Below are 27,762 nucleotides of genomic sequence, written 5' to 3'. Positions count from 1 at the left end.
AATAATGTGAAAAATAGTTTATTATGTAATCATTTAGAGAAACATTTTCTTTTTTTTCCTCCTTGCTTTAAAAAGTCACACAGATTTTTTTCATCTTCAATAGTTATTCTATTTTATTACATTGTTTCAAAATAACAATTATTTACATGACTTAATCTAATGCATCATTCAACTTTAGGTAATAGTTAATAAAAATTCTAAAATATTTAATAATTTTACTAAACGATGTAAAATGTTTTGCAAATTACATTCAAACATTTTATTTCGAAGTTAACTACCGAAAGCGTTCAATACATTTTCTCTTCTACCAAAAATAATCAGTCGAATCAAACTAATCCGTTCCTATTTCCAACTGTTATTTTGTATAATATAAAAGCAGTAAAAAAGCTGTTATCATTTAAACGTGACTCTCGGATTTATCTCGGACATTTTTTTATAGACATCAGACATTAACTCGTCGGGTTTCCTGTTTGTTTTAATATTTAAGACTTCTCACGCCCTTTTTATCCTCCTGATTAAGATTACAGTAATCAATGAATTTTTATCCCTTTTAAGTGTTCAGTTTTTTTTTTATCCCATTTCGAATCATCTGGTCAAAATCTAGATGAGTCAATCAAATGAAGAATCGAATTTTTTTTTTTATGAGAAAACAATTAATAAAGATTAAACATTTTGTAAATAATGAGAAACTTAACCGCAATTCGTACAGGACCAGAAGACGAGATCTTTTTTTTGTTTTTCTATGCAGGGCGGGTTTTTTCCACGCGTTTATAAACGATGGCGCAATCTAGCCAGGCAGAGACCCGAAACAATTATTTTTCACTTTATTAATAACAAAACGACGCCAAAAAAAAAAACGACAAAGCCCAGAAGCCAGGTTTATAAATAAGAAACATGCAAAAATGGATTTTACACTTTAATATACTCTTCATGCTAACCATGGATAAATTGATTTTAGCCGGCCCTTTTTTTTTTATTTCTTTATCATTACCCTTTATCATTAAAGAAATAAATTTAAAGAAAAATCGTCGATGATAATTAAAAAGTGACGGACCAGCATCGGATCGACGTGGGAAATGAACTGGCGGGATACACGTGGCCAAGGAACAGCCCTCCTCACGATTTTACTTTCTTGAGTCACGAACGAGACCATAGGTCAGCGTCCCCGGCCCTCATCACCCCCCCCTTTCCGAAAACGTGTTCCCCCCTCCCGGTTTCTATCCCTCTCCTGTTCCCCTCCCTAATCTCTATTAGCCATTTTTTTAATGTTTTTTCCGCCATTATTATTCAAACGTTAAGGATTCCGTGGGAAAAAAACCAGAGATGTAATAAATAGTTTTAAGGCAAGTGGAAATAAAAAAATAAACTAAAGAAAGTAAAATAGTTTGTTTCAGCTTCCGTATTACTTGTTGTTGGAGGTAAAGGTTGAGTTTACGAACCCCTTAACTGAGGCATTTGTTTCATTTGAAATGATGATTTGATCGCTATTGTCAGTTTTAAAGAGCTCATTTTAATAGTAACAAATGCTCGTACTATAATATCCTTTCTGATGAATGCAATAAAAATTAGTAATCATTTTTAGTTTGAATTTATTACATATTAAATGAATATATACTCGATTAAATTTCGGTTTTTGTACTGGAAGATAGTTTTGCAATTATCACGATAAAATATGAAATACTATATTAAATATGTGCAATAGATTTGGTAGAAGTGATAGATTTTAGTAAGAATTTAATATTTATATTATTTTATATTTCACTCGTAAATTCATATTTTAAAATAAGAGCACGTCCATTGTAATTTAGAATATTTTTTTCTTTGAATTGCTTTTGATATAGCGAGTGAATAAATGAAAAAATAATGAGGGAGTGAATCAATGAATTTTAAAATCATTGAATCAGTGTATTTGAGTGTTAATAAATTAGTAAATACTATAATAAGTTTAAATAAATAAGAAATGAATTTCAAAAATAAATAAATTGAAAAGAATAATAAACTTATAATTTGTATTTCTGCTGAGAACTTAACAATATCTTTTATTTACTTATTTATTGTAAACTGCATAACTTTACGGATGAGTGTTTCGGACAGATCATTGAAACTGTAAAATGTGATCTAAAAAAAATTCACTTTTTTCCTTTTTTTAATTCTTGAAATTATAAATTTGATATAGGGCATCATTTGTACTTATAATATGCTTAATAGCTGTAGAAGGTAAATTCTGCATTATTCAAATGATAAAAGTCAGAATTCGATAATAAATGGAATTTTCAAGTTTTTCATAACTTGCAATTTATTTTAATTGAATAGGTTTTATTTCAAATGATATATTTTTTTATGAATTATGCATTAAACACCAATACATTCTAAAAATGTCACGTCATCCGACTATTTTTCAGATATTCTATTTTTAAACTTATTTTGTTAAATTAAATAAGAAATAGTTGGGAAATCAATTAAATTATACTCTGTAAGCTGGAATGAAATCGAAAGCTAATTTTAACATAGTTCCTATTCAAAGTTAATTTCAAAAAGTTATTTTGGAAAATAATTATAACAGATTTCTTCAAGAAGTTTAATCATATTTCTTACTTGAATCTAAATTTAAGATCTTTCGTAATGAAAGCTAATTTTAATGTACTTTTATTTCAGGTTAATTTCAAAGCATTTCTTATTGAAAGTAAATTTTAAAATATATACCAAAGAAGCAAATTTTATTATCTTAAAGCTAATTTTATCATCTTTCTAATTTGCATATATAATTTCTATATATTACTAATTTAAAGATATTTTTAACTATTTTTTATTGTAAGCAAGTCTAATATAATTCTTATTGAAAGCCAATTTTTACATACTTCTTATTCAATGCTAATTTTAACATATTTCCCACTGACATAGCTAATTTCAATATATTGCTAATTGAAAGCTAGTTTTAACGTAGTTAGTATTTCTTATTGAAAATTAATTTTAAAGTACTTTCATTTCGAGCTTATTTGAACACATTTCTTATTGAAAGTAAATTTTGAAATATATGTTACTGAAAGCTTAAGAATTGAATATCTTAAAGATAATTTTATATTATTTCTTATTGGTATAGCAAAAAATTTCAGCATATTTCTTTTTGAAAGATAATTTTAACTATTTCTTATTGGAATAAGTCTACGATGATTCTTATTAAGAACCAATTTCAACTTACTTTTTATTAAATGCTACTATTAATATATTTATTATTGAAATAACTTCAATGAAATAATTTCAATGTATTTCTTATTGAAAGTTATTTTTAACATGTTTCTTATTGAAAACTAATTCCAAGCTATTTCTGATTGAAAGCTACTTTAATATCTTTCGCTTATTGAAGCGAAAGACATTATAGCTTTATCTTTCGCTTTTTTGATTTAGCTACCTTAATATCTTTAACGAATTGCTTATTGAAAGTTTGCATAAGATATTTCTTATTGAAAGATAATCCTAACATATTTCTTATTAAAAGTGTCTCCAAGATATTTCTTATTGAAACGTAAGTTTTACATATTGTTAATAGAAAGTATGTTTAACGCTTTTCTTACTGAAAGATAATTTTAACATATTGCTTATTGAAAGTATGTCTAACATATTTTTTATTAAAAGTATGTCTAACGTATTTCTTACTGAAAGATAATTTTAACCTATTTCTTATTGGAGGTATGTCTAAGATATTTCTCACTGAAAAATAATTTTAACATATTTCTTATTAAAAGTACATCTAACATATTTCTTATTGAAGGATAATTTTAATGCATTTCTTATTTAAAGTATCATATTTCTTACAGAAAGCTAAGTTTAACAAATTTCCACTGTAAGAGTTTTTTTTTCTGTTCTCTTTAACGTACGTTAAAAGACATCTTTAAGAAGAAAAAAAAGAGTAAATCTTTTAAATCTCTTTAGCTTACTCGGGGATTACTGTGTTCTCGGTATTTACTACTCGCCCTAGTCATGTCCTAAAGGCAGTAAATTTTGCACACGCTCTGATACTCGGCCAAGTCCTCTGTCAACCGACATCACCTTTCTGAAACGATTCCAATTATTTGAAAGATGAACCGATACGATAGTGGAAACATTAATCATCAATTAAAAACTCATTGAATGCAAGTATACTTCTACATACAATCCTCAAGATAAATGGACAAAAATGAAAAATGATTGCTTCATTCTGACGAAACTAAATTAATGATGAAAGCTTTGGCGAAATTTCAATTAAGAAAGACCTTTTCTGTCCACCGTGTCTTATGCTTTCTCGAGTCACGACTTTTTTTTCCTTCTTTTTACTGCGCTAAAACTATCGTTATATCTCGGTAGTAGAGTTATAACTTTTAACCGATCTCTTTTCTATATTAAAATATAATAAATCATATTATACTTGGCTTTCTAAGTAGGTTCATAACGCTTTTTATTAGGATTTTTTTTTTTTTTTTTTNATTTTTTTTTTTTTTTTTTTTTTTTTTTTTTTTTTTTTTTTTTGCAAATGTGAGTCCGATTATTTGTATCTAATATTATTTAGTTTTTGTATTATTTATATTCAGCATTATTTATATTTAATATTATTTGTAATTAGTATTATTTATTTTTATATTTAGTATTAATTCTTCCTAAGTCAAAATATAACTGAACTCAACATGCTTCTTATTTTTTAACTTTAGGAGACAACATATTTACGTTTCAAAAATGTTGCTTTTAAAAAATAAGCAGGAAAAATAATGGAAAACAAAGGAATGTAAGAATAATAAGCATCCATATTTTTTATTTTCTATATTTAAAGTTATCCAGGCCATTTATCAAGTTATTGACTTAAAAATTAGAATGTAATAAAACAATTCATTAATGTTTTTTATTTCTTGTATTTTAATTTTAGAAGACAACATATTTGAGTTTGAGAATTTTGTCTTTGAAATTAAAGTTCTAGGAAATGGAACATTACCTACTGCTTTTTTTTATTCCTTATATCTTAACTTTAGGAGGCAACATATTTACGATTTCGAAAAGCTGTCTTTTAAATTAAAACATAAGAAATTTATACTATCATATTTTCCATTTCTTGTATTTATTTTAAAAATTTTACATTATTAAATTTTAAAAATGCTATCTTCTTAATTCAAAATATTAGAAAAAATGCATTCATATTTTCTTTTTATTATACTTTATTTTTAATAGACAACAATTTTAAGAAGACTATTGTATTTAAAATTAAAAAGTTAGGAAATGATGCATTCATATTTTCAATTTATATTTTATTTCTTTTCTATTATACATAATTTTAAAGTTGCAGTTCATTCTTAAGTTACATTTTCAATGTTGAAAATATGCTTAATATTGTATTTTATAGAAGTTTTTTCTATTAGTAACACAACCAAAAGGAATTTAGATTTTTCTTCATATCGAAAAATGAGTGTCATCTAAGTTTTTGATATCGAGGATTGCATACAAGAAAAGCTTTAATTATAACACGAAACAGGAAATATATACACATTCGTTCTACTATATATCATATATGACATACTTCCTTTCATTTCGTTCTAAACACAAGCACTTCCGTCAACAAAGGCATTACTTAAACGGCGATTAATCGCGCATAGGAAAAAAAGAACATAAGACACGAGGATTTTCAAACCTTCAAAACGTTCCAGACAACCTTTATGAGTGCATCTTTTCATCTACTTTTGTTCCTTTTACCACAACCCACACACCTTGACCCCCTGGGATCAGCAGTGAAGAAGCTCTGTAGGAGTGATGGAAAAAAAAATACAATAAATGAAAAGAATAGAAATCGGGTATTTCACGGTTGCCCATTTTACCCGATGACAGATTTCGGTGATTTCGGAAGCGTCTCAGTGAGAAATGGCTTTATAGTCAACAAGCCGTCATCTTTTAGGATGGATCATGGTTTCTTTTAAAGCCAAGAGGTCATCCTCCATGAAAAAGAAGACCCATAAAGGACCACCCAAATTGGGCCCGTTAGTTTGAAAAGCTATTTGATAGGGGTCAGCCTATTCTCATAGAAATAAACTACTCGTTTTTATATATATTAAATTTATGAAGTGTCATTTCAAAAGTCTTGTCATCTGATCTGTCTGTAATTCTTGAGACATTTTTGTGTCGAGAGTTAGCTACCTTTTGGTTTCTTTTATTGTTTGAGTTTTTGACACCAAAACTCGAAGAGGATGGGTTGTTGCTAACTGGCTTCTGGAATACACGAGCTTTTGTTTCAGTCATTCCAAGAATACACGGAGGAAAAAATTCCAAAAAAACAATCAAAGTTACAATTATGAAAGAGAATGGAAAAAACAAAAAAACTGAGTTTTCGAAACTAAGTAAGATTGAAATATGTGTTATGTTGATAAATTTTTCAATATTTAAAAAGTTTTTAATATTATTATATTTGTTTACTTCATTTGCAGTTTCATCATTATTAGCATTCATGAATTAATATTAAAAACACTTTTATAGTAATATTTCAGAAAAAGTGTCAACGTGTGAGAAATATAGTAAAGTTTTACTATGCGTGTATTTCTACCAATTTTATATCTATTTGACATGACAAAATTTTCTCACTCTATAATATCTCCGGGATCCTGAATTATAAGAAAACGAAATATTTGTCCAGCAAAACCCTCGTTGTCAACCATCTTAAATTTCATTAAAACTATGTAATTTCTAACCCTAGAATATTCTATCATCCTTATTTGCCTTACTCTGAAATATCTTCGCTATCTATCATCTTCTTATTTACACAAAGACAGAGTAATTTCGTTAAAATACCTTCGTTGCCTGCAATCTAGCAACACACTTATTATTTTGCTCTGCAGTACTTTCGTTATCTATATTCCTGATTTACACGAAGGTAAAATTATTTTTTGTGTGCAGTACCTTCGTTTTCTACCATTCTTATTTAACAAAGATATTACAAAAAAATGTCCTACTTTGCAATATTTTTGCTGCCTACCATCTTGCCATTTCATGAAGACAAACTAATTATTTTACCCTACAGTATCTTCGTTATCCACAATCCTTATTTGCACAAAGACAAAGTGATTTTTTTGCTATGCTGTACCTTCGTTATCTATCCATTCTTATGTACTAGGAGACAATGAAATTTCTTACTTTGCAATATGTTCGTTGCTTACCATCTGGCATTTCATTAAGACAAATATTAATTTTCCCTACAGAACCTTCAATTTCTATCATCCCTATTTATTCAAAGACAAACTAATTTCTTGTTTTGTAATACTTCATTGAGTAATCCTGAAATGCATTAAGACAAATTAATTATTTTGCTCTTCGGTACTTTCGTTATCTATAATCCTCATTTGTTTATTAATTTATTAATTAGGTGATATTGGTGATAACAAGGTAATTTCGAGCTCTGCAATTTCGTCGAGATATACTATCTTTTGCAATAAAATAATTTTTTTTTCTCTGCAGTATCGTTGTGATTGCCTATCCTGTATTGCTATTGGAAAACGTAGTATAAAGTGGTTTCTGTTTTTATAATATCTTTGTAATTGACCATCTTGTTTTAAAAGATGCCAAAGCTTCTTTATCATAAAATTTATGGTTAGGAACATTTTTTTTTACCTTAACGTTTTTGAAACCGTTTAAAACTGGTACGGTTTGGAAACCGAGAATCTTAAAACCCATGAAACATATACGGTTTTGTAACCATTTACTACTAACATAGTTTCTAAAATGAAACTTAAACGGACATTGCAGCTCTGTGGTGCTTGTGCCATTTATTCGCGAATGATAGTTTCGTATTCTAATAGACCAGGATCATCCATTAAGGAGTACAAGACAATGGGAACTTTTCATGCGTTGAAGGAATAAAGGAAATATTATGGTATCGACACTGAGATTCGAACCCCTGTCTGACCTATTTGTCCTCTCGGCTACAGTATTCACCCAGCTGCACGGAAAAAAATGGCTCCATGAAGTGGGCCTGGTGGGTGCGATAAAATTCTGGTTGTTTAACCGTATTAGGTGAAAACGATAAATAAGCGTTCTTTCTTATACCTAACAGTTTGAATATCATCTTTTTTAAATAGTTATTTGACTGTTTTGGTTTTATGGGATTAACTAACAAATAAATAGCTATTTAACCATTTCTACCTAGAAATTTCCAACAATGCACAAAGTGTGTCAAGGAATTTGTTCTGTCTTTTTAGAGTTCCAGTAGCTTGAAGACTCTCGCGCATTTTAACGTAATTTTTGTTAAAATCTATATTGCATGTCAGTCAGGTAATTTCAAGGTATATGAATTATCATTATATTTAATTTTAAAAGTTAATTCCAGTGGCGTTCGTAATTGCAATTCCCGAAGGTGCCGAAGTTTCTGAAGAAGGGTGCAATCACACTTCAGGAATCACCAGGATTTATTTTCACTCTCTTCACTTTTATCACGGGAGCTTATCTTAAATGCGCTGTTTAGAGAGCTTATCACTAAGTTACATGCGTTAAAGTGGCACTAATTTTGATCTCTTTTTTATCTCCTTTTTGCTCGTCTTCATCGGGAAGAGGGTGACAGAGCACAAAATACAGATCGAGTTTATATCTCTGAGAAAAAAATCTTTTTCATTTTTGAACGATTTGTTTGTTTGGTTCATTTAGCCGTTTTAATCAGTACAGTGAGCTCTTTTTTCTCTGTCATTCTAAACTCCATGGGTGAGATCGAGACAAAGTTTGCATTTGCCGACCTTGTACTCTTCTATTCAGCCTTGTAAAAACCACCGGGCTTACGATTTTTTGTAAACAAGTGCTGTTGTGTTGAAGGGGACCTCAAGATATATTTTTTGCATTTAAACGACGCATATAACATTTCGTATTATGACTACACATTAGACTTTTTGAGTCACTTTCCCTACTACGTATATTTAAAAATCTAATGATGGTGTCCCATAGTTGTCAATACTTTTTTATTGGCTGGAAAATCATGTTTGGCTGTCATCAGCGTAAAGTTATTGTTTTTCCATAAATATTCTTTGTTTCCCTAATTTTAGGGTTAAAATTACCTATACTGTTATTATTACGTTTTTGATTTTGATTGATTTCTAAATTAAGAGTTTAGGAAGATTGTTTTTATTATTATTATTATGTAATTTTTCTTTACATTTTAAGATAAAGCTTTATAAATGGGTGTTTGTTCTTATTAACAGTTTTACAATTATTATTTTTTGGTGCAAATTACATTTATATACTATTCGGTAAAAGATATTCGTTAATTGATTTGGAACTTCAGCTTCATGCACAAAGTGATGAATGCAAAAATGCTATAGGTTTTAATTTAACAAGAAAACAATTATCAAATTGTTTTATCAACTGTTGAAAAAAAAAAGAAAATGGGAAATCTGTGAGGCATTTTTTAAATAACAAAGCTTCATAACTTGCAACTAAGGAGAGAATTTCCCAAGATTTGTGTGTCGGGGAAATGTGTTAAAGTATGTCACACTATTTATTTTAGTTGCATTTGTGTCACTGATAATTTACTTACACTGAATTCGTTTTTTATTTTTTACTACTAATTCAAAAGTAAAATTATGGTCCCGAATGGAGAAAAAAAAACATTAAAAGTTTTCTCCAACTTGTTGGAAATTTCATTTTCAAATTACGATAAAATAATCAGCAGAAATCTGTCCATTCAATTAAGTGTTAAGTTTACGATTAGAAACGTTTCTTTACCTTTTACGGTTTTGATACCGTTTACAACTGATATATTAAAAAAAAAAAACATGAATACAAAACTATATGGCTTTGTAATCATTTACAACTAACATGGTTTAAAAACCGTAAAAATAAAATTTAACTGGACATTGGAGTTATGTTAGGTAATGGGCATCGAAGTTGGGTTGTTGTTGGGCTCTGTGTTTTGCCAAGTGAACAGAAGAATGTGTCTTAATTAGTTTATTGGGTTAGGCCATCTATCGTGAGAGATAGGAAATACTAGACTTTTTGAGTGAAACAGCTCTGTAGTGCTGCCTCTACACGTGAATAAAAGTCTCGTATTTAAACAGTCCATTATCACCAATTGCAGACTTCTGGAAACTGTTCGTATGTTGACAAAATGGGGAGAAATATTTTGGTGTCAACGCTGGGATTCGAACCTCCATTCAGCAGGTTTTGAGGCTAACAGATCGGCTGTAGTATGTAATCAACTGCAAAAAACTAAATAGTTTAATAGGTGTGCCAACTTGGAGCGGATAAAATTTTGGTTGTTTAACAGTACTGTGGAAAACAATCAATAAATTATTTTTCTCATAATTAGCAGTTTAAATGCTCTCTTTTTTTTATAGTTATTTGATTTTGGTAGAATTTTTTATTTTATTTTATAACCGTCTTTGAACAGCCGACCTAATTTTAGGTTTACCACTACCAATGTTCAACTCCGTATCCTTGTAATTTTGAAACCAATCCCGAAGACAAGAAAACTAACTCGTGGATCAAGCATTGGGAGAAATTTGCCTTCGTTTAGGACTTTTTGGTGGAACTAACCCGCATTTGCGTAACAAGGAAAGGCAAACCACGAAACCCTCACACGGGTAGCCTGACGGTAAGGGGGCTCTAACCCATGGTCCATCTACCACTGAGTATATTTTACTTGATCACTGTGGTCGATGCGAGATGGGCGAAGAATTTTAATCGATCAGCTATCACTGGAATTCGAACCCGGTTCACCTCATTGAAAGGCGAGTGTTTCATCTCCTGAGCAACCACGGCTCTTTGGTGGAATCTTATAAAGTAACAATTAAATAAATTTTCGTTTGACGATTTTTTTCTGAGAAATTTCTGCCGGTACAAATTACTCAAAAGATAAAAATCGCTGCTCCAAACTGTCCAAAACAGATTCTCCGTACTTCTTCAAAACACCAAACATCCAATTTCATATCAAGTTATCTTACGATTTGAAAAAGAAAAATGAATACACTTGATCTTGGACAAGCTCAAGAACTTTAATAAACACCGCCTTTTAAATTATGATGCAGGCTACTTCACAATCCTTTTTTAAATACTTTAGTTACATGCTTGCAAAATGTCGCGTTTTTATGAGCATAACTTGAAACGTGAAGATAGAGAAACAAAGGGGTGTTAACCATCACGTTAAGCGTCAAAAGTTTAAGAACCGTTCATAGGAATTAAAAAAGGTCATAAGTCTATTACGATTTTTTGCGCTATCTTTTTTTTCTCTCTCTTTATTATAGCGAATCAAACCTTTAATTTATAAGAGATTGAAAGCAGTAAAAGTGATTACAACAACGTTATCATAACCTATTAATAATCAATATAAAGAAAGAGTAAAAAAATTTTGAAAGTTTATTATATTTGCCGAAAAGGAAGAGATACTCTTATAAAAATTACTCTATAATAAGTGCTAAAACAGTCTCTAAAAAAAATTCTTAAAATTTTTTATCACTTACTAGAGTATTTGGCAATAATTATTGCATAAAAAACTAAAAAATGAGCTTAAAAATTAATTTTCATCTTAGATAATATTTAAAATGTAATAATTTTTTTCTCAATATAAGGAAAACTTATTTCCGTGAACCTTCAATATCCACCCAACATTTGACACGTTCCGTTATTGATTCAAAAAGTTTGGTTGAAGTAAGTCTATAAATTCTTGTGATCTACTTTTAAAACCGTTTTTAAAAAGATAATGTGGTTAATTTATAGACAAACTCAAGACTGATATTCTTTTGAAAAAAAGTATGAAAAGATAAATTAATTTTCAATTTTTCTTCTACTTAAAAACTATTTCTGTAAAACAATTCGTAACTTGAAATGCTTCTATTTATTCAAAGTTGGCACTTTAAGGAAACTTTTAATTAATTTAACTGGAGATAATTTGTGCTACGGATGAATAAATAAAAGCAACGTGAATAAAACTCAAATAAAAGTGTGAAGAAATAAACAGCAATTTTCCTTGTGTTTTCTTCGCATATTTTACTTGTTGTGTTTTGTATTGTATGACTTATTGAAATCCTTTTTTAACAATGTTTTTTTATATATATATTTTCAGGTAAGAAATGGAGAGGGTTGAGTCACGATGACAGAAGGCCTTATGTGGAGGAAGCCGAACGATTGAGGGTGCAGCATATGCACGATTATCCCAATTACAAGTACCGACCTCGAAGGAGGAAAAATACGAAACGTGGCAGTGTGCGGAAAGGAAACGTCGCTGCTCCTGAATCTCCACCCCTCATGGCCATGCCATTCCCGGCTCCATCACCCTCGTACTCATTTCCTCAAGGAAACAGCCATCTCATGGGAGGATACAGCGGAAACGGCAGATCTTCGTCCATGGGCGGAATGGATGTCTGTGGCCTTCAAACTCCAGATTCATCCCCTCACGGAAGTCCGTGTTCTGAGGCCAATGTCGCTCGAAGAATGGACGGATACAGATATCCTGAGTTCATGGGCATGCCCATCAGCAACAGTAATTCGCAACCCACTACCAACGGAGAGCTCACTGGGTCATCCAACGTAAGTCCCGACTCTATCCGTTCACTGCCCACCCCTGAAATGTCACCTATTGACAGGGATCAAGATGGTTTCATGTTCCAAAAGGAGGGAGGCAATGCGGAGACAGGACGACGTGAAGGCAACGAGAATCCCGTCTCGCAGCTTATTACTCGCTTTAGCGACTCATCTAAGTTCCTAAAGAACGTTCGTCCGCCATTTCCCGTAAGAGGAGCTCATCATTCGCAGAATGTCATGTCTCTGAGGGAATTGGTTGCCTCCAGTAGTAATCCTGCCGCAACCTATGCCGCCTTAACTGCCATGTCACCACTTCCCCACTACTCTATGGCTACAGACATGATGTCTCCAGATCACCAGAGTTTGATCAAGAGTCAAGACCAAGAGGACAGAAACTCTTGCAATTACCCCTACACTTTCGGGAGTGATATTAAACCACAGAGGCCTTTACCCTCTTACAACCCTTTTCCGTCCACCACGCAATTCCAGAACGTCGTGTACTACCAGCAAGCTAGATATTCTCAAGCTGGTGATGGCAACTATTTTACTGATTTTCCTGAAAATGAAGTGATTGGCGATGAAGATAGGAGTGAGTTTGAAAAATACCTCAAAGGGAGCAGCGGGAATGCAGTAATGTCTTCCCATTTTCCCGATGCCCCTTACCAATGCGTTGAAACACCCAACTACGCCGAAATGCACAATGAGGCTACAGCAACGGACAAAAGTTTTCTTGGACTACCCATGGAAAGTACTGTTGAGGACATGTCCTCATTTTCACGAAATGTAGCCGCTCCTTCGAACCTTACGGCTATATATGGCGCAACCGCGTCCCCAAATAAAAGTGAAAATTCTGGACTGATAGCGGCTCTCTCTGAAGCACGACAAATCATGCTATAATCTCAGAAATTCAACGTACAAAATTGTGATTGAGTTAACCGGTGTACACGAAAGAGTTCTAGTGCCTTGAACTCAAAGTGCCTTTCCCAGGTAATGAAAGAATTTCTAGTGCCCTGGTCATGAAAGAAATCTAGTGCCTTTATCCAAAGCATCTTGGTCAAGGCGCCATTGAAAACATGCTGAGACTTGATGCCTATTGTCTTCCTTATTTAAAAAACCCGAGTCTAGATCTCTGCAGAATGGATTGACAACTAGAATTACCTCAAAAGGACTATGAATTACTTAATTCGTGCCATTGAATTTATTTCAAGTTTTCAGTTTATGGCAACTTCCTCCGTATGCCACTGTAAAGATATGTTTGGCATACTCATCTTTATTTTTGTAAAGTGATATTAGACATTTTTTGGACTCTAAACTTGAATGCAATGGGTGCCGTTGCCGTTCGAGAAAGTTTGAAACCCGGTGTAAAATTTATTGAAAGTATTACAAAAATAGTTTTGATGCCGACAGAATGGTTAGAACGTTTATTCAAAATGAACTGTTCATAACATGTCTGTTAAAAGACGTAAGTCTGAAAGACTTATTATGTGTTTCTGCTGTGTAAACGTGCAATATATGTGAGAAGGAAGATATGCTTTCAGTTTGAGTATTTTTAAAAAAGGCATATCGGTAGAAATTTTGTAAATAGGGTTCATTAAGAGTGATTTATATGTTTATTATTTGAAGATTTTCAATTTATTGTACATTTATAAATTTAACTATTTCATGGAAACTATAGTGCCCATATTTAACAAACGTATTGTTTTAGAAAGTGAAGGATATATTTTAAAAAATATATACTCTTTTATTAATTATTCTAAAAACAAGTCATGAACTATATTAATTTATGTTTGAAAATTTTCATACATATTAGGTTTGAATATAACTGAGCAAATAAGATTATATTCTGAATTTAAGAAGACAAAAATCATGAATTAATGAACATTTTGACCTAATTTACAATCTACCCTCCCTAATTGTTGAACAATAATACCAGAATCATAATATGGTTCAATTTGCTGCAATCTTAATAAAGTGTTAAATTAAACTATGTTACCGTTCAAACTGTGTAGTTCTGAATAATAACAATTCAATTTAAAGTTGTGGCAAATATGAACGATATTTTTATTCAACACACTCAAAAATCTTCTAAAGTATACTGTTCCTGTTCATAATTAGTCAATTTAAATCAAGTGATCTAAATAGATGTTATTTGAAATAAATTGTTTTAGTATATTTATGTTTTACGAACTCCACTCAAAATCATTTAACTCCGCAGTATATTGCATGTTGTTTGAGCCATTTTTTTTTTCTCTCGAGAAACATCAAAAAATGTTTTCGTGTTTCTCGTTTGAAACTTTCACCAAAAAAATTCTTTTTTTGTTCATTTTCAGTATTAGTGAAGTACTTAGTGTTGATTTTGTTGCATGGAAAAGAAGAATCACACATTCCATTTTGAACTGTATAATTTATGTGTTTCAACACAATGTGAGAGAATTTTGACAAAAACGTGTTACCATTTATATGTCTGGTTGCTTCCAACTCTATATATCCATAATAAGATTTTCTTTCATGTTTACATCTCTGTCGTAAAAATATAATATCCTAACTAAATATTTAGGTTTTGATTTTAATAGCTGTGTAATAAACATAAGCAGGATTACGAACTGTTATAAATTTCCCGTTTTCCGCATGGATTTTAGAACGTCGGAATCGAGGAAATCCCAATTTTCCGGGTTTTTTTAATGATATTTCTTTTTGTTACAAAACTCTACTTCTAACTCATACTACTATTTGTAAATTGTAACTACTATTTGACTGTTTGTAATTTCCTGCTGAAAGAACTTATTCAATATGTACCTAATATTTTTGAAATATAATAGTCTTTATATAATTAAACATACATTAAAGTTCGTTTAATTTTTTTAAATATAAGTTGGAAAACATCCATTATTCAGCGTATCATTATTACTACGGAAAATTACATCTATTATTACAAAAAATTACCTTCGGTACTATGGAAAATTATATAGATAAGAAACTACAAAAAAATATTACATTCTTACTGGTTGGTGTTCCTGCTTATGATTCCTTATAAATTATTCTGATTGTTCATGGCTTATTAAGATTTTAATTTAATGACTTATAATTTGATATTGCTTTATGACTCATGATTTCAATTAGTGACTTATGATTTTAGACTTTCTCTATGACTTATGATATATTTTGGTGACTTTATGGCATCCGATTTAATTTTTATGATTTTGTTTGCAGTCTTCATGGTTTATTATTTATATTTTTGAAAAACCTTTTTTGTTTTTTTTTTAAATTCGCATATTTTCTGTGCAATGCTATTAAATGTAAAGTGTATGTTTAGGAATCCATGCGATTGAAATGAGATGTAATTATTGTATCCCACACTGTTAGTTAGATAACTACTTGTGTGTATGTTCAGGAAATTCCTTTTGTTTGTATTGTTCCTATTTATGTATACCACCGATACTTGACTCATGTCTTTCGCTATTTTGTTAAAATGTAAGAAACAGAAGGATAGCTGAAAATGCTGAAAATATGGAGAGTTTGAAATATGGACATTTTTATTCAAAACTAACATTACGTAAACGTTAAATTTTCAATTTTATCGAAAGCTAGAAAGATCAGTGCTTAAAACTTTAATTTTAAAAATTTTTTTAAATGATTCATAAAAGATTCATGCGCATTTTCTTGTAAATTTTTATATGATATAAAAATGTCAAAAAAATAGACATCAAATAATTTTTATCTTCAAACAGCAACAAAGTTTTTAAATTTTCAGAAAATAATGATTTTAATAATTATTTTAAGCTAAACCGTCAAATGTGTAAGAAAAGTGTTTAAAAAATGAATTATTTGGAATTTTAACTTCCATGGCGACCTTAATTTATATTTTACTTTGGATTATAAGCGGATTGGATTTTAAAAGGCATTTTTTTACTGTTGATGAAAATACATTAAGTTTTTTTAATATGAAAATATACATGGAGAAAAAAAATTATGGTCAGAACTACCAGAATATGGTACAATTTACCTTGTTCCTGGCTCTATGGAAACTTCAGAAAAACACGGTAATTTTTACTGAAGCAATGTGCTAATGATTTTTAAAATTAAAAATAAAATACTGTAAAATATGTGTTGAAATTAGGTATTTTGTCATGATACTTTAGAACATGGCTTAAAAATCCTTTATTTGGTGACATTTACTTTTTAGTTTTGTATTTATTACTAATTGTGAGATAATACGAACTATAATTTTGAAAACCAGAATTTCCGCTAAACCATTTATATGAACGGAAACTGTAACCGTATGAATGGCTTAAATAAGGTATTTTTTTAGTTTTATTACCAGAATTATGGTTTGTTTTTTTTTAACCAGAAATGCCCTTACCATATACACTACGGTAATTTTTTTCTGTGCAGAACAACGACTGAGAGTGTAATTTAAAAATGTGTGAAGATTGTTATGCATAAATGTTACGCATCAAAAAATTTTTAACATTTATAAGATTCCTAAAAGTATTCATATTAAAATTTATATAGTGCTATATTTGCTAAGAAATATTAAGATGTCGACTTATTTTTATACCATTACTGTAATTATAAATATAATATCAATCAAAATTATAATATTGCAGCACAATTTGAAATTTATATTTTTATAATTATTAATTAAAATTAGAGTTTATAAATTAAACAACTTAATGGAGGATCATGTGATATTTTGAAATTTCAAATTTTAAGTTCAAGTTATGAACAAGTTTAAAGATTTGAACATTATTTGAATTTATTCTGCCAAGTGTTTCTGTTAAGTGGTTTTCAAAACAGAAAAAGAATGTTTTGCATATGACTTCCCGATGTTTCTGTACATTCGTATGATGATATTTTTTCAAATTCTCTAAACTTCACTTAACATGCCTTTGCATATTTTTAGCATGCTTTCCTCTAAGATTTTTGTTTATATTAACAACACATATCCAACCTTCGATGATTCTAAATTTCTTAAACTTATACAAAAAGAATGAAATACTTTCTGTACTTGGACATTAGTAATTTTGAAATATGATTCTTGAAGCAGTATTAACTTGTATAAAAACAATTGAAATTATTTGGTTTAAAACTTTTCAGAGTATTTTACGCAGATTTGCTCATCATTACCGGTGTGGCGAAGAAAAATTGTATTTCTGTTATAAATTCTATTTTTATATAAATTATTTCAAATTTATCTTTGTAATTGTTGACATGACTTTTATGAAAAAATGAACTGTGTTTGACTAGAAATTTATTGGAGCAACCTATTGTGGTGAATAAAATTTGTCTTTAAAATATTATTGTCTCTTTTTTATGTTTAATTCTGTAGTATAGCGAAAACATTTAACATAACATCTTAAAACCAAAAAAAAGAAGGGTTTTTTTCAATGCAGCGTAAAGTGTGCAAAAAACGCACCACCCTAAATAATTTTTGATCTAATGATTGGATCTTCACTTTCTAAGACTCAACCGTAATGGATCGAAGGGGTGACCTCATACATGCTAATTAATAATGGCTGATGATATTTTGAGTTACAAAATCAGACACAAAAAATTTACTTTCTCTGAATAAACATACCTTTTTTTTCGACGGATTTAGATTTTTAATCCCTGAAAAATAGGGTTGGCTGCAATCTGAAAAATAGGGGAGAGTGGGGTCAATTGTAACAGGGTACGATTGTAACAGAGCAAAAATTTCGAGTATCGGGTTCTAGATTTGGTTCCTAGGTGGCGCACAAGGTGTATTTAATAAATCTACATGTACACCCCTGATGGCAACCATTTTTATGTACTTTTGAAAGAGTTACATCACAAAAGATATTTTCACGCCCCGAAAGTACTTTTTTTGGTATTAGAATATTATATTGTAACAAAGTAATTTTGTTTAAACAAATAAAAATTAGTAACCGAATATGTAAGTGGACACCTTAATTAACATTTCAATAAAAAAAAGATTAGTTTTGCTAATTAACTAGCATTGTTTTTAACAAATGAAGCTGAAATGGCGTCTTGGGGACAATTGTAACAATAAGTAAAGGGACGATTGTAACAGCTGAAAATAAATAATCTTATGTTTACAAACCATTACTTAACTCTTTAAGAACCACCAATAGTTTCCTATATCATTTATATTATGTTGCATGTGCATTATTTTATTTGTCACCTTTCACAGCATAAATTAAAATTTTTAACCCCTTAAAGTTAAAAGTTTAACCCTTTAGGTCTCTGCTCATTATTATTTTTACTCCTAAAATATCACTACTATTTTGATCAATAAAAAAATATATCACAACTATGATAATATGTATAATTAACTATGTTTTAGTTGAATTTATGAACTGTTACAATTGACCCCGTAAGTGGGGACAATTGTAACAAGTGCACGACTGTCAAAAATTGTTAATAACTAATATAATAACATTTAAAATAAGGTATTTATTTTTTTTTCTAGTAGAGGATAGTCTACTTTACTCGTCTGTCAATTAATACTAATAATATATTGGATTTTTTGTTAGTTAAAAATAGTTAAGTAAAAAATGTTACAATTGACCCCACTCTCCCCTACTGTTGTCAGGAGAGTGCTTCAAAGTTAATTTTACTTTTTGTGTATTGTTTAACCCATGATCCATTTAACATTAAGGGTATTACACATCAGCACTATAGTCGGTGCGAGCTGGATGCGGAATTCGAATCTGCCAGCCATTGCTGGATTCGAACCCGGGTTGCCTCATGGGAGGCGAGCGCTTTATCCCCTGAACCACTTTTGCTCGTTTTTACTCGTTTTATTTGCTCGTTCGCATCCGGCTTACACCGATCACAGTGCTGACGTGAAATATCCTCAGTGGTAGACGGATCATGAGTTAGTATCCCCTTGCCGTAAGAGTGTTTCGTCCTTTTCCTTCCTATGTAATGTAAAAGTTTACCCCAATGCTTGATCCAGGGGTCCCCTTGTCTTTTGACGGGGTTCAAAATTACAAGGCTACGGAGTTCACATTGATAGACGTTAACTCAGGATTGGGGGGGCTCCGAACGCTGGATGTTTAAAAAAATTAAATTTTTTACATAAAAGCCACACTTTAACTTCATGTTCAACTCCATAAAAAGTCATGTTCAATTTGAAACACTGCTAAAAAAAATTTCCTCCATTTACGAAAAGCATTAACTAAAGAAATAATAAGAACTAACAACAAAAACTCTTTTAAAAAGCGTTCAAAATTATAAATATGAAAATATGAAATATGAAAATTGCTACTTTTGGGATTTGGAGTAAAAGAACCACACTTAATAGTAAAGAACCACACTTATGATCTACATTGTGAAAAAAACTCTGTAAATGAGGATTTGTTACAAAGTTTCTTTCTTTCCGAAGTTGTTTATAAATGCTTCCAAAAGGTGTGAAAAAATACACTTCAGGTTTTGATAAGTAATAACCTCAGGTTGAAAACGAAACACCTTAAAGTAGTAAATATCTACCTCTCCACAGACATAAAATGTAACACCTCAGGTTGAAACCTGAGGAAGTATATTTAAGGTACATGTGAGGAGAATTTTGAAGTATTCATTTGCACCCTTTTCAACCTAACGACGTTTTTAAATAACAACTTCGTTTATACGGTTGAAAAAATAGCACCTCACAAATAACAATGCAAATCAGCCTCACACACCTCTCGAACCATAACTTTGCATAGTTTTAATTATGTTATGGATCGAAAACCAATAATTGGTATGAGTATGCTCCACACCATAGCACCTGTTATGTTTAAAACTTCTATAACCATTTTATGCAGAATCAAAAATAAATCTAAATAATAACTTCTTAACTAATTTTTTATTTCATTAAAACTACAAAAGTATTCTACTTATATACTTAACGTATGTAACTAACTATTCAACATTTCTTAAACTATCCCTTAAGACTGCATAACAAAATCAATTTAAACAAATACTTAACGCATAACTAATCATTTTACACTACTTAAATTATTACTTAAGACAACTTAACAAAATGAATTAGATAGAGAAATTCCAGCTCTTTTGTTGCCACATAAGAGAAATAAATATAAAGATCATTGATGATTTTTTATTACGGTCAAAACTCTCTCTGCTGAATCTGACGAAACTTTTTCGGAAAAAAAATAAATATCGATAATTATAAATATTTTTTAAAACATAAAAAAATTAGGGCACCTAAGAATTAATAAAAGAAAAGTTATAAAATGCATTGAATTCAGAAAGTACACGAAAAAAAATGTTTTAATGTTAAAAACTTTTTAAGAGTATAGTTAGTTCTATTTGCTCCACCGTACCACCAATTGCTCTGTAGCGGATTCAGTAATTCTGGATGTGTTATCTTTCTTTTACTTTTGTTACCTATTCTTCGACTTCAACGCACTTATATGTCCTACTTTTGTACACGCAAGCCTGCAATGTATGTGCAACAACAACTAACTAACTAAATAAATAAACTTTTTTTTAACATTGTTGAAAAAGTTATTTGTTACAAGAACAGAATTCTGTTTTCAGCTACTTGACGGAATTTAGTATAACGGAGTACGACAGAATTTAGGTGGTAAAAAAATAAGAAAGTTAAATCATTGCATCTTAATGTATTTTGATGAAAATACACAACAAGAAGAAGAATAAGTTTTGCTAATTAGTTTGATAAAAAAAGTCTTGATGGTTAAAACCACACTTTCGAACTTAATTATAATAATAATAAGTTGAATATTATTACTCAACCCTTACATTCAGTCCTTATTAGAGAATAAAAAGTATTTGTTATTATGGCTGCATATTTTAGCTTGAATTTTAAATATAAAGTAATATGGCTTGATACATGGTTTGACAGATGGCTTATTATATGGCTTGAATTTTATATATGAAATGAAACAAGGGTTTTAAAAAGTATAACACAACAACAATTATAGTGCTCTTCTCAGAAATTAAGAACACATGCTATTGTTTGGATTGGTTATGCATTTTCAAGCTTGTGTGCTCAATCAAGGCTTAAGAACTTTGTCAAGTAAAGATACAAATAGCACAACACAGAGGATAGCACAAAAATGCATCCAGGTTTAAGACAGGATTCGAACCTGCTACCTCAGCGCTGGAGAGCGCTTGATTGGTGATACCTCTCAGTCAGGGAGACTCCATTTATTTCCTTCCTTTTTATTGAATGAATATATTAAAAACCCAGTTTTGCTAAAAAAAAATAATTTCTTCGTCTTTATCCTCCTAATACTTAAGTAATACTTAAGTTTCCAATAATTACTGAAATGCAATTTTTGCTTTGAAATATGTATTTTAGAAGAATGTATGTTGGTAGGTACTTCATTTACGTCGCACTAGAGCAGCACCATGAGCACCAATTATAATATAAATGATAACTTTTTTATTTTTAGAACGTTTTATACATTTTTATATGCTTCTATAGTGTATTTCTTCATATTTTGATCATGAAACAAGATCCACTCGACTCTAGAAGGAAATTGTATGTCATAAAACTGTCCAAAAGGTTACTTCAATCAAATTTCTTACCTTTCTTAAGTTTTCATTGTCATTACAAAAAAAAGAAAACTCTGAACAGCAAAAGCAAAACCAAATATATTTTTTCATAGACAATCGATTTGTAAAGGCGTACAAACAGAAAATCAAATCCAAAAATGTGATTTCTTAAGTGATAAAACAGAAATAATCCAGCATCAGAAATCCGATAAATATTTAATACTTTGTTTGTTTGAAAATGGTGTATTTCTAAACTCAATTGAACCAAATTATCAGCTCCAAGACAACAATCAAGAATCTTTTTTCGCACTTGAAGAATTATTGTTTAAAATAGTAAGTGTTTTTTTTAAAGTTATTTTTGAAATGAATATTTTTTAGAATATTATTTTAGTTACAAAAAAGTAAGTTATTAGATTATTGTTAAAAAAAAAATTTTTTTGTAAATTATAATTGAAATCAGATTTTTTTTTATAAAATGTTGCTGAAATAAGTAATTTATTTTATATTGTTATTGAAATATGTAATTTTAAATATAAATTAATTTTTAAATATGAAATTAAGTACATTTTCTAGATTGTTATTGAAATATGTACTATGAGTAAAAAATAATTTTAAATATTTTGAATTGTTGGAAAAAAAATTTTGCAAATTATAATTAAAATGAGATTTTATTTGAAAAATATTATTAAAATAAGTATTTTTTTTTAATTATTTTGGAAATAAGTAATTCTAAGTATTTGTCCCAGAAAAAAGCCAATAAGCCAATACCGAAAATTCATTGTTAACGAAATGATTTATGAGGAAAATTATTCATTTGAATTTGTTTTAAAGCACAAAATCAAACAGAGTTAACAAAAGAAAAGGAATCCGTTTTTTCTAACGCAATTTTTTAATTTCGTTTCATAAAATGAAATCAAATGAATCATTTGTTCGTGACTATTGTATTTTACGGGAGTTAACAAATGAATAATGATAAATCGCAATATTTAAAAAAAAATTACGCTAACTTTGATATTGATTTAGTAATTATCATTTACAAACATGGGAAGGGGGGCGTGTGGAAAGTCTGTTAAATTGTTTGAAATAAAAAGGGTGCTTTCTGTACTATGTCCAATTTCATTACAGCGCAATTTGCTCTAGGCTCATTAAAAAAAGAATGAAAACAAGACAAAAACACTTATTTTTAATTAAATTTATTTTCTTAAAACATTCATTTTGTGCAACGGTTATTTTTTTTCTTCTAAGAGCTAAACAAGCATTTTAATCTATATCTAAAATAATAAGTTCAGGAACGAAATACAATTATACGATTTTTTATGAGAAATCTCAAATTATCATGGATTTCGTTAGTTGTTTTGTTCGACATTTTACATTGTGTTTAAAAGAAAAAATGCTTTTAATTATCCAGCTTCTGGTTACTTCCATCTTTATGACGCCAAGTTGTTTAATAAAAATGACGCCACGATTGATACTTAATAATGGATATATGTTTTTTTTCACATTATTCTTTTGATTCTAATATAGGTAAAACGTTCGTACGAACAAACAAAAAAAAGAAGAAAGGAAAAAAACAGAAGCTTTATCTTTTATGATTAGAGATGTTTACTTACTTTGGAACTGGAAAAAACTGGGACCGAGGTTATAAAATTCTGCAATACTTGAAAGTTCAAGGTGGTATAAATCCTACATTTCATTGTACTACGCGAATTGTACACATTTTTTGTCGAATGCTTAATATTTTTAGCAAGGTAGGCATAATTAAAAACGCAATATAAACATCATAAGTTCCGGTTTTGCAATGTTTGTATACTCTGCCTGCGTTTCTAAACAAATAAATATTCAGGTTTATGCATTTTGCAATTTTCTGGAAGGATGGTACAGGTTTCTTAAATTCTTTAGATATCTTTGGTTTAAATGAGTTTCTTTTATGGTACGATTGCGCTTTAAAATAGAAAAAAACTGGGATATCGAATTTTTCCTTTACTGCATTTTAAAAATCTGCAAACCATGAGATCAATCTTAATAACCTTTGGTCTAATGTTTAGATTTTACTTCGCAAAATTGCAATTCTATTATTTTTTTAATTTGCATAAGAATAACTTTTTATACGATTATATTAAAAGTAGTATTTCTTGTTAAGTTCTACGTATTAATTTTCTGACAGATATTATTCATTGAGGTTACTAAAACATGATTTATCGAGGAAGTGGTTTGTGACAAACCTCTGTAATGCATAAACTCTCCGTATACGATGCCACACAAGGAAATGAAACTCCATCATCAAATTTAAAATTAGTCAGCTAAAATTCCAATTCTAAATGCTCTTTCTGCAATTTATGATTCATTATCAGAAGTGACTTATAATGAATCATCTGCAAAGAATTTTCAATTGATAAATATGTACAGCATATTTTTCTTAGTAATAATTTTCTATTGAAGTTTAAGCCTTTATGCCAATAATTTCAAAATAAGCATAAGAATAACTTTAAATATTAAGTTTAAAAGCAGTATCTCTTGTTGAACTCAATGTCGATCAGTGGTGTTATCTTACTACGAACTTTCTTTACAGCAAATTTCCCAAATGACAAATAAATTATGAACGTTAAATAACATTGAAGATATTTTCCTTATATTCAAAAAAGAAAAAAAAAGAATTTTTTGGTGTTCATCTTTTAATTGTTCGTCTCTTAAAACATTTTCAGACTTTTATCGATTGTAAATTCATAATTTTTGAGAAAAATTACAAATGGAATTTGAAATTGGTTTAAGCATCAGAAGGCGTTGGAAAAACGACGATATAGGCAAATAACTGTTAAGGTCTTCATAGCCTTAATAGAAGAGATTTTCAACTGTGTTATGTACAGTACGCCAAAAAAACGGACCACCCTAAATAACTTTTGATCTAATGATTGGATCTTTGCGCTCTAGTACTCGATCTTAATGGCTCGAGGAGGTGACATCACTTATGGTAATTAATAAGTGCAGACGATATTTTAAGTTAAATCAGTCACAAAAACTTACTTTCTCTGAATAAACATACCTTTTTTTAATGGATTTGGAATTCTAACACCCAAAATATAGCGGGTAGCCGCATTCTGGGATATATTGTTAGTTAGGTCAGGAGAACGATCCGAAATTTTGACCCCTTAATGTTAATTTTACTTTTTGCGTATTTCGCTATTTCTTTAGAACTTTTTAAGCAAATTGAAAAATGCATTTCAATAAATATTTATCATTTTTAATAGTTTTATTTAATAAAGGTCAAAAATTTTTGAAATGTAAGGTATATAATTTTTTGAATCATTTTGAAGTATGTAATTTTGCATGATAAAATACAAAATTAGAGCAAAATCGGTTGAATAGTTCCAAAGAAAATGAATAAAATGAAATAAAATTAACATTAAAATATTTAATAAATTGCATTAAATAAAATAATAACAAGGAAATAAATATTTACTAAAAATTCTTTTTTTTTGCATGGAATTATCTTTGGCTAAACGAAATTTATAATTGTGTGCAAGAATTTTTCAATTCACTTAAAAAATTTTTGAGAAGAAGGCTAAATACGCAAAAAGTAAAATTTACATTAAGGGGTTCAAACTTTGGGACCGAATTCCAGACCAAATTTCTTAGATTGCTGCTACCCCCTATATTTTCGGGGTCAAAAATTCAAATCCATCGAAAAAAAAGTTATGTATATTCAGAGAAAGTACGTTTTGTGTCTGATTTCGTAACTTATAATACCGTCTGCACTTATTAAATTGACATATCTGAGGTCACCCCTTCGAGTCATTAAGATTGAGTCCTAGAACGTGAAAACCCAATTATTTGATGATAAGTATTTCAGAGCGGTCGAAGTTGATGGTGATTCCAAAAATAAAAACATGATCAACAGCCAAAACTACATGGAATTGAACTCCGTTAGTATTCTTACGAATCCATTTCAAACAATTTCTAAACTAATAAAAAAGCTACTCTTAAAATGTGAACATTTTCATTAAAATTGAACAAAATCGTGCAAAATCACTGAATTTTTCAACTAAATAACCGTTTTTATATGATTGTACTCATAATCTTATGAATTGATAAGTTGTTTCAACTCTTTAGAATTTTATTTGCGCAAACAAAATTAATGTTTCAATATATTTACTATACGCATTAACCACAATTTTAATTAAAAGTCGTAATTATGTACTTTTAAGCTTATCTCACTGACAAAACCTCTCGAAACATTTGATTAAAAAACCGCCGAAAATCTCTAACCTACGCATACCGAAATTTTCTCTTTATCGACTATGTCACCCACCCAGTTCGTTATAAATAAATTCCATTTTAATTTGATGAAAAATATTATTCCCTAATGTGATAGTAAACAACAGTTATTTATCGAAAATGTGGTTTGCGATCCATTTCCGTCATTCATAAACACTCCGTAACCGATGCCACACAAGGAAATGAAACTCCACCATCCAATTAAAAATCGTGAGCTACACATCCGAACAATCTTTTCACAAATACACTCATCATCCTCCAAACTTGCTTATATTTCAGCGCATCCGGCTGCTTGCTTTTACCAATCTTCAAAAGAAACAAACACTAAACTGCAGCCTCGCTTTAAGAGATTTTGCAGTGATTTATATGCCACGAATTTCTTCTATCCCTCTTCATATAGTTACGGAATCAGATCTCAAAAACTGTCTTTGCACGAAGGACGAAGTAGAGGACTTCTCTGCGTCCTCCTTTTTTTTTTTTTTTTTTTTTTTTTTTTTTTTTTTTTTTTTTTTTTTTTTTTNTTTTTTTTTTTATCTTGCTGTTGGTGTCCAATGACAATTGTGACGTTTATTTTTTTTTCTTTATCTTATTTTTCGAATGTTTTGGAAGGAGTTAAACTGGTGAGGAACTATAAACTAGTGGACATTCGGTATTTGAATGGGACAATTTATATGCAAGCGACGAAATCTGGTTTGTGAAAAGATAATGAAGGACGGTGTTGAGCGTGAGACAGAGCGAGTGATAGTGATGGAAATGAACTTGAGAAAGCAATAAATGAATTCACCGAATAACATAGCACTTATCGAAACAACCGAGGACTCGGTAATTCTTCTTAAATGAACCTTTTGGTTATGGCTGGTATAACAGGTGGATCAGAAGCATCACACAAAGCGTCGTCAGCAGAAGGGTTAAAAAAGCGCTCATCTGACTCATGGGGTGTCATGAACAGATCACTTAACCTGGTTGTTGAGAGCCAGGGTTCGTTTCTCAACGGGAAAGTCTAGGAGAAACAAATTAGGTGAATGTGAAATTAATAGAAGCTAAATTCGGAACTTATTATAAATATTAAAGAAAATACAATGTTGTTGTATTACTCATTAAAATTTATTTCTTTATCCAAATAACTAACGGAATGGTTAAGTTTGGTCTCCCAACTAAAAGTTTTATTTCATTTATTTATAAAATACCTTGAGTAACCGACCCATTTTTGGGTGTATGACTACCAATGACTTAAAGTTTTGAACCCTACCCAAAAGATTCCAGAAGACAAAGAAACTCCTACATCAAGCATTTTGTTTCATTTTATAAACGTCGTTGAACAGCCGATCAAGTATTGAGAGAAATTTTCCTTCGTGGAGAACTCTTTGAGCGAACTAACTCGTATTGCAGAACCCTAGGAATATTTTTTGGGAACAATTAAGACTCTGTCACCAATCCCCAACGATTACTGCGCAATCATTTTTTGCTTTTTGATGATAAATA

The 27,762-nt window shown here is 29.9% G+C and overlaps 1 protein-coding gene across 1 annotated transcript in view; it reads left to right on the top strand.

The window, feature by feature from the left end:
- LOC107454275 (transcription factor SOX-4-like) overlaps positions 1 to 17,801 on the top strand; it is an 87,691-nt gene extending 69,890 nt beyond the window's left edge. Inside the window, exon 2 of the mRNA XM_016071406.3 lies at positions 12,047 to 17,801. Within this exon, the coding sequence (XP_015926892.2) occupies positions 12,047 to 13,401 (1,355 nt within the window). The 3' untranslated portion in view covers positions 13,402 to 17,801. The remainder of the gene's footprint in view (positions 1 to 12,046) is intronic.
- The last annotated feature ends 9,961 nt before the right edge of the window (positions 17,802 to 27,762 follow it).

Source organism: Parasteatoda tepidariorum, chromosome 10, assembly GCF_043381705.1.
Source record: "Parasteatoda tepidariorum isolate YZ-2023 chromosome 10, CAS_Ptep_4.0, whole genome shotgun sequence".
Lineage (NCBI taxonomy): Eukaryota > Metazoa > Arthropoda > Arachnida > Araneae > Theridiidae > Parasteatoda > Parasteatoda tepidariorum.
The sequence above is the reverse complement of the archived record's forward strand: the minus strand, read 5'-3'. Positions and strand labels throughout refer to the sequence as shown.